Genomic DNA, 12,286 nt, shown 5'->3' with positions numbered 1-12,286 from the left:
AAATTGAAATATGCCAGAGGTATAAAACACACACTGGGTCTCGAAGACTTAGTACAAAAATAAAATGTAACATTTCATTAATAATTTTAATATGATTATACTTCAAAATAGTAATATATTGTATTGTATTGTTTTTACTTTTTATTGTGGTTACTAAAATTTTTGAAATTTTATATATGGCTCACAATATACAGTGTGTCCGTAAAGTCATGGTGCACTTTTGACCAGTCACAGGAAAGCAACAAAAGACAATAGAAATGTGAAATCTGCACCAAATAAAAAGAAAACTCTCCCAGTTTCTGTAGAATGATGTGGCAGCATGTGAGCATGCACAGATGATGACGTAACACCATGTATACAGCGGATCAGCCCACGGCCATGCCAGTCGAGATGTGGACGGTACAGAGGAAAGTTCAGTGTGTTCTGTGGCTTGCTAAATTCGTATCCATGACCAAAGTGCAACATGAATATCGGCACATTTATAACAAAGTGTCACCACGTAGGAATAACACTACTCGGTGGTATAAGCAGTTGAAGGAAACCGGCAGTTTGGTGGAGAAACCCCGTTCTGGTAGGCCATCAGTCATTGATGAGTCTGTAGAGGCTATATGGGACAGCTACCTAAGGAGCCCTAAAAAATCTGTGCAGGAGCCTGGGAGAGTTTTCCTTTTATTTGGTGTAGATTTCACATTTCTGTCGTCTTTTGTTGCTTTCCTGTGACCGGTCAAAAGTGCACCATGACTTTACGGACACACTGTATTTATATTTGACAGTGATGATTTAAATCCTTATTTAATGGATCTGGGCAAGCTAAATTAAATTTATATATTTTATATACTGAGGTGGACATTGCTAAGCCAATGCTAAGAATGTCAGAAATCTTTCCTTGTACCATATTTTTAAATACCCAAATTATTTTTGACCCATGGTCAAATTAACTTGTTACAGAATTGTGGCACTCTGAAAACAGCATTCAACTTTTAAAAGATAGTATGAAGCATTCTATAACAAGAACAATTAGTAGTGAAATGTATAAGTACTTTCCAGGAAAATAATTTTTAAATAAATTTAGTTGCAAAACATCTTAGAAAACTAGTGGTAGCAGTAATTGGAATAGGAGTAGGAGTAGTAGTTTTTATGCCATGCAACAAGTTGATTTAATTTGTGTGTTTTTCTAATTTGGGTCATAAAATGAAATATTTTCCATACTAGTACCCCATTTAAAGGGAAATAAATTCAAAAAAAATAAAGGGAAATAAATTCATAAAATACAAGCATGTAGTTAAATATAAGGGCACTGGACAGAGATGTAGATTTTTTTAGATTATTTTTAAATCTTTAAAGATTCCCATGAGAAATCAGAAAATGAAAGAGTGCAAGGAAAAATGGGAGGGAGTTACCATTTAACTGTAGACAGAGGAGCATTTCCACGCAGCCATGATAACTCTGGGTCAGGTCACTCATAGGAATGTTCTGTGCTAGTATGTCTAAGCAGTCATATAATCTCTATTTCAAATCATGTTATTGCCACCTACTTTCCAATTTCTTTCCAGTCTGCCTCCTGAATTGATTATAGTCAAGTACAGGCGTACCTCAGAGATACTGCAGTTTAGTTCCAGACCACCGTGATAAAAAGGTCATTGCAAATAAAGCAAGTTGTGATCTTTTGCTGGCTTGGGAGTACTGCCTTCAGTTTGTGTTTAAGAAAAAAAAAAAGATATTTGTGAAGTGCAATAAATCAAAGTACAGTAAAAACGAGGTGTGCCTATTTTTAGTTTGCTGTATCAGCAAGGAATTAATAGCACTTAATACATATCTTTAATTTACATTTACATCTAAAACAAACATTTTGAGTTTACATATGTATTTTTTAAACCATGATTTCTAGTTCGGATTTTTAATACACCCATTTAATTGATACTTGAATTATGGAAAATGGTGCCACAGTTATCCTAGGTGTAAGCCAACTTTTGCGTCATTGCTCTTATAATTTCAAATATATCTGTATGTTGTTTAGTTTTGTGCTATTCAATTAGTGTTCTGATTTTAGTCACTGAAATGTCAGATTTGGTGACATTTGAATGTTTTTAATTTTTGAAGACAGGGTCCTCAGCAAGTCTGTCTTTGTTTTCAGGGTGGGTAAGTGATAATGACTAAACCAGGAGCGAGTTCAGCCACATACCAAGCAATAATGTGCAACAAGTTCTAATACCAGGTTCTTTAGTGCATTCGTGTCCACTTTCAGTCTTTCAGTATAACAAATGTGTCGTATGGAAAATGATGAGTGTAGGGGCTGAAACACGGAAAGGGGCAAAATAATAAATAAACTGAAAATTGGAAAAAAGACCAGTTTTCAGTGTGGCAAACACTGAATCTGTTTACTTCTTGACTCCAATGTCAGAGTATTGAATTTTCAACATCAGCTTTTATATCAGAAGAGAAAGAAATGGAAAGAAAGAAACTAAGGTGAAAATGAAGGTATTAAAAAGGTGATGTCTAATAAAATCAGAAGCTAGAGACAAACATAAAAATTAGTAATAAACCTCTAAGCTTTTCTTAGCATCAGGAGGTATAACATTCTTGAAGGGAGAGAAAAACTGCAGGCATGATCTATGTTGTCTGGCCTCATCCTGGCCCTCTGTCAAAAGCCTTCCTCGTAGTTATGATTTCCCAGCACAAAATCCATACATGATTCATACCTCTCCTTCCCTGCAAGACCTTTCCAACCACTTTAGGAGATGGAGACCATCTTTCATGTACCTCTGATCTCTTCCCTTACAGTGAACACTAAGGCACCTTACCCCTCAGTCCCAGAGTGCCTCACTCACTCCACAGCCCTTTTACATTTATTTCCTCATTGGAATCTTACCACTGCCGTCTGAAGCTGATTCGGTAGACTCTTCAGGTTCTATATTACCTACCATCTTCCCCATTTCATTTGCAGTAAGGAAGGCATTTGTAGTTTAGCAGTTGAGTGGCATGTAGCAGTGACAGAGGCAGGGCCAGCACCAGGTTTTCCAACTCCAGATCTAGTGCACTTTTTATCACTGCCGCTTACAAACACTCAGAGTGTTCCCTATAAAACAACAACAAAAACAGACAATCAAACCTTTTTTTAACCCTTCTATTCCTTTCCTAACTGCAAGATTCTTCTAATCTGATCACGTCTAAATCCAGCATCATGGAGTGAGGAGGCCAGAACTCATACCTACCCCTTGTGATAGCTATGCAACTTGAACATGTTTCTAAACCCTTTTCTTCATCTGTAGAATACCTACCTCACAGGGTTGTTGGGACAATATATGACAATGACCATATTAAGTACTTAGCCCAGTGAGAGGCATGACAAATTTTAATTTATTACATAAATGTCTCCTGCATACTGGCCTGACACCTACTATCTCCAACTACTCATGCCTTAACTCTCTATTCCCTTGACTTTCTTAATGTTGTGTTATTGATTTTTCCTTTTCTGGTGGCTTCTCTTTTGTCTAATTTATCAATTTTCTTTCTTCATTCTCGACCCTTATGTAAGTGTTCTACAGTGCTCTCTGCAGCCGTTGCTCTTGTTGACAAGACTAATTTGAATTAATATATCAGAGAGGATTATTAAATCATTTGCTTTGAGCAATATATCCTTATCCTTTGTTCTTCTTTACCTGTCTTTCTTCTGCTTCCAAATATAAAAATATCGCATTGGATTTTATTCATACAAACAGGTAAAATTTCAGCACTGCTAACACAGGAAAGCTTTAATTCTCTTGTTCCAGGTAAACATGGCAAGTGATACTTATGTCCAATCTGTTTTCATACAATGATGGTGATGATATTAACTGGTTTAGCTGTTTTATTTTCCAAATAGTATTGTAGAACTTACACACTGGTCTTACCTACATTATCTGAATTTCTTCTTTAAAATAGCACTGTTGGTAATGTCCTGTATTGTCCAACACACTTTATGTATGACATAAAAAAATTATGACTGTGGTGCTTGGATTAGTTTATTTTCTGTTTAAACCATATTCTTATTTTTCTCCCTACTCCATATAACTTCCCTGATATGTATGTATAAATGCTAGATTTTAGACTGAAGATCAGACAACATATTTTTATCCAATTTAGGGAAAACGCAGAAAAAGATCAAATTGAATTACTATTAGCAGATTACAATGATTTATAAAATGTAAAACTTGATTATAAAAATTTTAGGGAAGTATTTGTGCTATTTACATTTTTATCAATAAGAGCTGACTCTAAAATGTGTATAGATTTAAGCTGGCAAAAGATATGGAAAAGTTATAGTACCAAAGATTTTAAGGGGTAAAAAGTTAGACTTAGCTTTAATCGGGGATTTCATCTTTTTAGTTAGAGAAGTCTTCATGTTACCATAGATCATATCCATTCATTCATCATTCACTCTGATTGTCTTTTGTCCCTACCTAACAACGTATGTTGTGTGTTTGTTTTGCAGATTTAAAGCGGGAAGCCAGTATCTGTCATATGCTGAAACATCCCCACATTGTAGAGTTATTGGAGACATATAGCTCAGATGGAATGCTTTACATGGTTTTTGAATTGTGAGTGTACATTTTCTTTCTTTGAAGGTTAAAGTTTTAAGCGATGTTGGTTTTGGATAACACTAATACCTTTCTTTTAAAATTTAACAATAATTGTGAACTCATCTATCAGAACGACCTTGAGGGATAAGAATAAAAGGATTATCTCATCCTAAGGTTCACAATGGATGAGGGAGCAAATGTTGGTCATATGTAGTCACCCTCACATTATTAGCATACTTCGGAGAAAAAAGCTTCAAAAAGAAAGTTGAGAGAGTGAGGAGGCCCCAAAATAGAAGATTCTAGTCACAGGAGTCTTAGTTAAGAGGAGTGGGATGACAGTGGAAGCCTTCATATAGCAAGCCTTTCTGACAACTAAAAACAAGTTGTAACAGACTTTCTCTTTTAATATAATCACTATATTGGCATATAAAGAAAATTCTATACATAACAGTGTGTCTTGATTTCAATAAGCCACTTGACATATTTCTCAAAGAATTGTTGGTAAGATGGAGAAATGTGAGCCAAGGATAGGGCAAGTCGGTAATTTTATAGCTAGTTGGATGATTGTGTCCAGAGATTGTATCCTTAATGGGATGCTATACTATTCTGTTCAAATTTTAATCAGTGACTAATTAGGATCTCTCACAATGTATATTAATCAAGGAGCTGACCAGGGCTGAAGTCATTTTAAGACTCTACTGGGGATAGATCTGCTTCCAAGTTCACTCACGTGGTTGTTGGCAGCAGGCTATTGGACCGAGGGATTTAGTTCCTCATAGGCTGTTGGCATGAGGCCATCCTAGGTTCTTTATAACTGGGTCCCTCCAGAGTGAACAAGCAAGAGGGCAAGGGTACAAATAAGAGTAAAGTCAATATTGTAACCTAACCTCAGAAATCATACACCAGCGCTTCTGCCATGTTCTATTAGTTAAAAATAAGTCACTAGATCTGCTCCACACAGGGAGAGGGGATTACACAAGGGTGTGATTACCAGGAGGTGATGATCACTGGGAACTATGTAAAAAGCTCCTCCTACAGAGGGGTTGCTAATACATTGACTATTTAGATCAAAATCTTAAAATAGTTTACAAGTTTGCAGCAAAGAAGGTAAAACAAAGAAGATGAAATTTAAGACCAGTTAATATAAACTCATTCATTCATTATGTAAGTGCAAGTTCACTTGAAATTTAGTTGTAAATGCTTAGGTGAAAAAGATGTATATGTTTCAGTTAGTTGTTCCAACAGAGTTTTAAAAGCCCTGAATCAAACCTTTGGCTACATAAATCATAAGTACATAGTATTCAGAACCAAGTGACACTTCTGCTATATTATATACTATTCATTCCCCTGGCGTGCTCCTAGTAAGCACAACACTGGCATGCTTCCAAAAGGGGTAACCAGAGTGGCAAAGAGTCTAGAACAGTGGTTCTCAAACTTTTTGAAGTCAGGGCACATTTAAAATCCTACAAATAATTGTCGGCACACTATATACAAATTTATGAGAAATATGTTATAATAATTAAGTCAAATATTAAAGAAAAAATATAAAGTCCAAGAATGCTTTTATGGTAATTAAACAAAATAAATACGACAAAATTAAATTTATTCTGGCATTAAAAAACATTTTTATGTTACCTTTTTAGAGTTATGCTTTTTAGAATTCATAAAAAAGAGGGGTTAAAAAATTAAAAACCACAAAAAAGTTAATCTTTTTATATATATCGATACATTCTTAGTAAGATTTAGTAAATTTGGCAGGTCCCAGAGCAAATGTGTTAAGTTTTTTCATTCTTGTGTTTATGAGAAACATGAGCCTGATGTGTCCTAGAGATTTCCTCAATATTTGGGCATATATTTAAAAGTCAAACTCTCATTTCCTCATCAATACATTGAAGAATTCCTCTCTTTTTACTCTTGTATTGAGTGCAGAAAAGCCCCACCATACATATCATCTTAACTTGACCCCAAACAAAGGATAGAAGAAACTTGCCTTCAGTCTTTCCGGGGAACATGAGGGTAGTATAAACAATCCGGCACCACAGCTTAACAGCCTTTTGCAACCTAATCAGGCAAGTGAGGTGGGGGGTTGGGCAGACTGTCAGCTTACAGCCAATTCCCCATACCTCTGTCCCCCAAAATCTAAACTCAAAAAGCCCTATTGGCTTTTTGGTCCCCAACAGGCACATATTTCTCTGGAATACCATAGGGTGCACCTGGAAATCTTCTAGGGTGCACACTTTGAGAACCACTGGCCTAGAAATTCTGTCAGAGTCACAGCCTTCAAAATCTTTGTTGGAAAACCTACTAAAGGAATCCTGAAAACTATGTACCTCCTCACATATATTTAAGTTGATATATAAAATCTTTTATAGTGAGGTTATACTCTTCAGTATTTTGTATATTCTTTTAAATATATTTTCCTCAAAACTGTAGAGCAACACCTCTATCTCATTCAATTTATGTCTGCTGTGTGACCTAAATGGCAAACCTAGTCATTGTCAAACCAGTCAGCCAAATGAAACTCACTTTCTGTCAGAAAAAGATCTGACTTCCATTTTTCAAATAAAATTAAAGTATTAATAGACATCCCAGTGACAATAATGTTACTATTGATTTCCGATTCTAAAATGGATCAAGCTTTGCCATGAATCTATTGTCTGAATGAAATAAGATGGCTCTACCCTTTCTTTCCCAAGTTCTCTGTTTTGTTCTCAAGGTTCTCTCCTTTTCTCAGGTTTGCTTTCCCCGGTTGTCTCTTGTAAGTTAGGCAGACTGCTTAGTATAGGTGAGTGGTTTGTGAGTTGATATGAGTTCCTGTGAGTGGAGATGTAAAAGGAAAATCAGCAGAGCACAGATTTGTTTTCAGATAGACCAAATTATGGGAAATGAAGATATGATAGACCAAATTATGGGAAATGAAGATATGGAAATTGATTGCCTTAAAAAATATCGTAGTCCCTTGAAAGGACTTTGGGTATACCCAGAGATACTCAAGTCCCAGTTTGAAGACCACTGACATGGAAAAGCCATTGAAAACATTGGAAGGCCTTAGTTACCCAAGAATCTGTTGGTTTTCTTTTGCTGAAAGAGTCCTCAGAGCAAAAACCCTGGTTGAACATAGTGAATGTCTTCAGTTATTTGAAGGATGGTTATCTGTAAGCAGATTATATATTTATTTAGTATAGGGTGAAGATTGTAACTAGAATGAACAAATGGCAGGTAGATTTCCACTTCTAAGCAAAGAAGGCCTCTAATGATTAGACTAACTGCAGAAATGGAATGAACTGTCTCACAGAGTAGGCATTCGTCACTAGAAACACTCAAGTGAAGTTGAATCCATCCAAGAGGACTGAAGTTAAGGTTTTAATTTTGGACTAGAAAAGGTCTCTAATGTCCCTTCTAATTTTAAGATATTACAATTTAATCACCTTTCTCTAGTTAAATTTTATTCTCTTTTCAAGAACAATGTTTCTGTCCAAATTTTTATTCACTGAGAAAACTATAAAATAGGTTTTATCATATACTATAAAGTAATGAGCATAGACAGCAAAATATAAAACTTTGCTTCAATTTCACCCTATCTGCTATTTGTTTCAAAAGGATCTAAGTATAGTAGAGAGAAAATGGTCTTTGGTGTCACAAAACTTGGTTTAGTATCCCAACGATCTCACTTGTACTAATTATTTAACTTTGGCCAAGTCTTGGCTGCTCTGAGCCTCAGGTTTCTTACCTTTAAAATCTTCATAAGATTATGAGAACTAGATAAGAAAACTATGTGAATTCACTTTCTATATAATGGTTAAGTGTTGAACAATTATCAGGTATTGTTTTCAGTGAACAGGTTAGTTTTAGTTTCTCAGTGTTGAATCTGTACGAGATTTTATTATACCTCATTTTTTTATGATTCAGTTGATGGGAATAGTTTATCAGTGGCTATATATTGAGATGTGAATTCATTAAAATTGTATATTTGCCAGTCACCTAAAATCCCAGTGTTGACCCAAATCACTAGAATATGAATTTCTGTTTCAAAGATTTTTACCTTTTTTGGGAAGTTTTAAATAAAAAGAATACTATGATAAACTTTTGTACTGTTACCCAGCTTCAACAGTCAACAACCTTTTGCTATTCTTTTCCTACCTATCCTTTACTGTTCTCTTTTTTATCTCCTGGAGATGCCTTTTTTGTTGTTGTTGTTGTTGTTTTTTATCAGAAATTAAATATAATGGGGTGACATGGGTCAATAAGAGTACATAGGTTTCACCTAGAGATATTCAGGTGAATATCTCTATAGTATTTGAACTGTTGATTGTGTTGTGTACCCATCAGCCAAAGTCAAATCATTTCCCATCACTATATTTCTCCATCTAAACTCTCTTCCCCCATACCCTATCCCTACCCTCACCCCCAGTAACCACTTCATTTTAATCTACGTTCATGAGCCTCAATTTTATAGTCCACTTACATGTGAAATCATATAATTCTTAGCTTTTTCTGATTTACTTATTTCACTGGGGTTCTCAAGGTCCATCCATGTTGTCAAAAATGGCAATATATAATCATTTTTTATGACTGAGTAGTATTCCATTGCTTATATGTACCACATCTTCTTTATCCAATCCTCTATCAAAGGACATTTTAGTTGCTTCCATGTCTTAGCCACTGTGAATAATACTGTGATGAACATGGGGGTGCATGTGTCTTTACATACCAATGTTTTCAAGTTTTAGAGGTAGATAGATACCCAGTAGAGGGGTTGTTGAGTCATATGGTTATTTTATTCTTAAGTTTTTGAGGAACCACCATACTTTCTTCCATAATAGTTGTACTAATCTGTATTCCCACCAGCAGTGAATGAGGGTTCTTTTTCTCCACAGTCTCTCCAATTCTTGTTATTACCTGTCTTGTTGATAAAAGCCAATCTAATAGGTGTGAGGTGGTATCTCATTGTAGTTTTGATTTGCATTTCTCTAATAGCTACTGAACATGAGCATCTTTTCATATATCTCTCGGCCATTTGTATATCCTCTTGGGAGAAGTGTCTGTTCAGGTCCTCCCCCCATTTTTTAATTGAATTGTTTGCTTGTTTGTTGTGGAGCTTTGTGAGTTCTTTATATATTTTGGATATTAACCTCTTATGGGAGTTGTTTGCAAATATCATCTCCCATTTGATTGCCTGCCTATTTGGGTTTTTTGTCAGTTTCTTTTGCTATGCAGAAGCTTTTTGATATAGTCCCATTCATTTATTGTATACCTTTACTTCTCTTGCCTTTGGGGTCAAATTCATAAATTGCTCTCTATGACCAAGGTCCATGAGCATAGTACCTATGTTTTCTTCTATGTAATTTATTGTTTCAGATCTTATATTTAGGTTTTTAATCCATTTTGAATTAACTTTTGTACAGGATGACAAACTATATAGTCAAGTATCATTCCTCTGCATGTGGCTTTCCAATTTTTCCCAGCACCATTTATTGAAGATGCTTTCTTTTCTCCATTGTGTGTTTTTGGCTCCTTTGTTGAAGATGATTTGTCCATATACAGTATATGTGGTTTTATTTCTGGGCTCTCGATTCTGTTCCATTGGTCTGTATGTCTGTTTTTCTGCCAATACCATGCTGTTTTGATTATCATGGCTCTGTACTATAATTTGAAGTTAGGTAGTGCGATGCCTCCAGCTTCATTCTTTTTCCTCAGGATTGCTTTGGCTGTTCAGGGTTTTTTATAGTTCCGTACAAACCTGGTGATTTTTTAATTCTCTTTATTTTCAAAAATTACATTGGTATTTTGATGGGTATTACATTAAATTTATATATTGCTTTGGGTAATATGGCCATTTTAACAGTGTTGATTCTTCTAATCCATGAACATAGAATATTTTTCCATTTCATTGTGTCTTTTACAATTTCAATAATATTTTGTAGTTTTCAGTATATAAGTCCTTCACATCCTTTTTTAGTTTATTCCTATGTATTTTATTTTTTGTTGCAATTAGAATTTGGGTTTTTTTAGTTCATTTTTCAAAGTTTCATCATTGGCATATAGGAAAGCAATAAACTTTTGTGTATTGATTTTGTGTTCTGCTACTTTATTTTATTGGTTTATTGTTTATAATAGCTTTTTGGTGGAATCTTTGGGGTTTTCTATATACTTGTATTTTTAAATTGTATTATTGTATTCTATTTGCTAGTATTTTGTTCGGGATTTTTGCATCTGTATTCATTAGAGATATTGGTCTGTTGTTTTCTTTTTTGTGTGTTGTCCTTGCCAGGTTTTGGTATCAGGGTTATGTTGACCTCATAAAATGTGTTAGGGAGTATTAATTCTTCTATTTTTTAAAAGAGTTTGAGAAAGGTAGGTATTAAATCTTCTGTGGATGTTTGGTAAAATACACTAGTGAGGCCATGTGTTTCTGGACTTTTTTTGGGGGGGGTTGATGATTGTTTCAATTTCCTCACTGTTGATTTGTCTATTTAGATTTTCCAGTTCTTCATGAGTCAATCTAGAAAGGTTATATATTGCTAGAAACTTATCCATTTCTTCTAGATTATTAACTTTCATGGTGTATAATCTTTCATGGTATTCTAGTATGGCTCTGTATATCTGTGATGTCTGTGTTAACTTCTCTTTCATTTCTGATTTTGTTTATAAGTCTCTTCTCTTTTTTCCTTAGTGAGTCTAGCCAGATGTTTGTCAGTTTTATTAATCTTTTCATTGATTCAGCTCTTTCTTGCATTAATTTTTGAATAGTCTTTTCATTTGCTATTTCATTCAATTCTGCTCTAATTTTTTATTATTTCCTTTTTTCTGACTTTGGATTACTTTTGTTATTCTATTTTAGGTTCTTACAGTTGAATTCTAACTTCAAAGCTTATGATCACAGAATATGTGTGGTATAATTTCAGTCTCCTTTAATTTTTGAGGTTAGTTTTGTGGCCCAATATCTAAGCTATCCTTGAGAATGTTCCATGCACACTGGGAAAGAAGGTATAATCTGATGTTCTGAGATGAAATGTTCTGTAAATGTCTATAGTGTCCATTTGTTCTAATGTGTTCTTTAAGGCCAATATTTCTTTTTTTTTCTTTTAATAATTTTATTTTTTTAATGGGGTGACATCAATAAATCAGTATAAATATATTCAAATATAACATGTCCAGGTTATCTTGTCGTTCAATTATGTTGCATACCCATCACCCAAAGTCAGATTGTCCTCTGTCACCTTCTATCTAGTTTTCTTTGTGCCCCTCCCTCTCCCCCTTCCCTCTCCCTCTCCCTCCTCCCCCCGTAACCACCACACTCTTATCAATGTCTCTTAGTCTCACTTTTATGTCCCACCTACGTATGGAATAATGCAGTTCCTGTTTTTTCTGATTTAGTTATTTCACTTAGTATAATGTTATCAAGATCCCACCATTTTGCTGTAAATGTTCCGATGTCATCATTTCTTATGGCTGAGTAGTATTCCATAGTGTATATGTGCCACATCTTCTTTATCCAGTCATCTATTGACGGGCTTTTTGGTTGTTTCCATGTCCTAAAGCCAATATTTCTTACTGATTTTCTGTTTGGATGATCTATCTAAAGCTGTCAGTGGTATGTTGAAGTCTCCAAATATAATTGTGTTTTTGTCTATCTCTTTTTTGTTCTGTTAGTAGATATCTTACATATTTTGGTGTTCCCCAATTCAGTGCATATATATTAGGAAGTGTGATGTCTTACTTATATA

The 12,286-nt window shown here is 34.7% G+C and overlaps 1 protein-coding gene across 10 annotated transcripts in view; it reads left to right on the top strand.

Moving 5' to 3' along the window:
- The window catches only part of CASK (calcium/calmodulin dependent serine protein kinase), a 493,794-nt gene that overhangs the window by 155,274 nt on the left and 326,234 nt on the right, over positions 1-12,286 (top strand). For all 10 annotated transcript variants that reach the window (XM_066250386.1, XM_066250384.1, XM_066250381.1 and 7 more), the window contains exon 3: positions 4,472-4,577. In XM_066250386.1, the coding sequence (XP_066106483.1) occupies positions 4,472-4,577 (106 nt within the window). The remainder of the gene's footprint in view (positions 1-4,471; positions 4,578-12,286) is intronic.

Source organism: Saccopteryx bilineata, chromosome X (genome assembly GCF_036850765.1).
Source record: "Saccopteryx bilineata isolate mSacBil1 chromosome X, mSacBil1_pri_phased_curated, whole genome shotgun sequence".
In the NCBI taxonomy this organism is placed as follows: Eukaryota; Metazoa; Chordata; class Mammalia; order Chiroptera; family Emballonuridae; genus Saccopteryx; species Saccopteryx bilineata.
This window is presented reverse-complemented; position numbering and strand designations above follow the sequence as displayed.